Source organism: Penaeus monodon, chromosome 31 (assembly GCF_015228065.2).
Source record: "Penaeus monodon isolate SGIC_2016 chromosome 31, NSTDA_Pmon_1, whole genome shotgun sequence".
NCBI classification, from domain to species: Eukaryota; Metazoa; Arthropoda; class Malacostraca; order Decapoda; family Penaeidae; genus Penaeus; species Penaeus monodon.
The window spans coordinates 35786315-35786698 of record NC_051416.1 but is presented as its reverse complement, the minus strand read 5'-3'; the positions used below and the strand labels follow the sequence as shown (position 1 = coordinate 35786698).

The 384-nt window shown below is 44.0% G+C and overlaps 1 protein-coding gene across 1 annotated transcript in view; it reads left to right on the top strand.

Annotated features, from left to right (window-relative positions):
- LOC119593197 (striatin-interacting protein 1 homolog) overlaps nt 1–384 on the top strand; it is a gene marked incomplete at its 5' end in the record, with an annotated part of 39144 nt that overhangs the window by 12701 nt on the left and 26059 nt on the right. The window contains 1 exon segment of the mRNA XM_037942178.1: nt 89–216. Coding sequence (XP_037798106.1) covers nt 89–216 — 128 coding nt within the window.

The following is a 384-nucleotide window of genomic DNA, read 5'->3' as shown; positions in this document are numbered from 1 at the left end:
GTATTCCCCCCCACCACCCCCTATTCTCCCTTTTCCCATGAATGCAGTGATTGACATAAGACTAATGTCTTGCTTTCATGCTTTTCAGGCAATGCTGCCAACCCTTCCACAGTGCATGATAGCTTTGTTGAAGATTTTGCTAGCTGCAGCACCAACTTCAAAAGCCAAAACAGACTCAATAAATATCATGGCTGATGTATTGCCAGAGGAAATGCCGTAAGTATTTGAAAACAACAATTTTATTTTGAAAGATGATTAATACCCCTAAATCAATACCTCAGGGAGAATTTGGAGTTCACTTGGCCTCCACTCTGGGGAGTGTGCGAAGCCACTTGGGCTTGCCTCTGGAGCTTGCCTCTGGAGCCTGTTTAAGACGTAGACAAA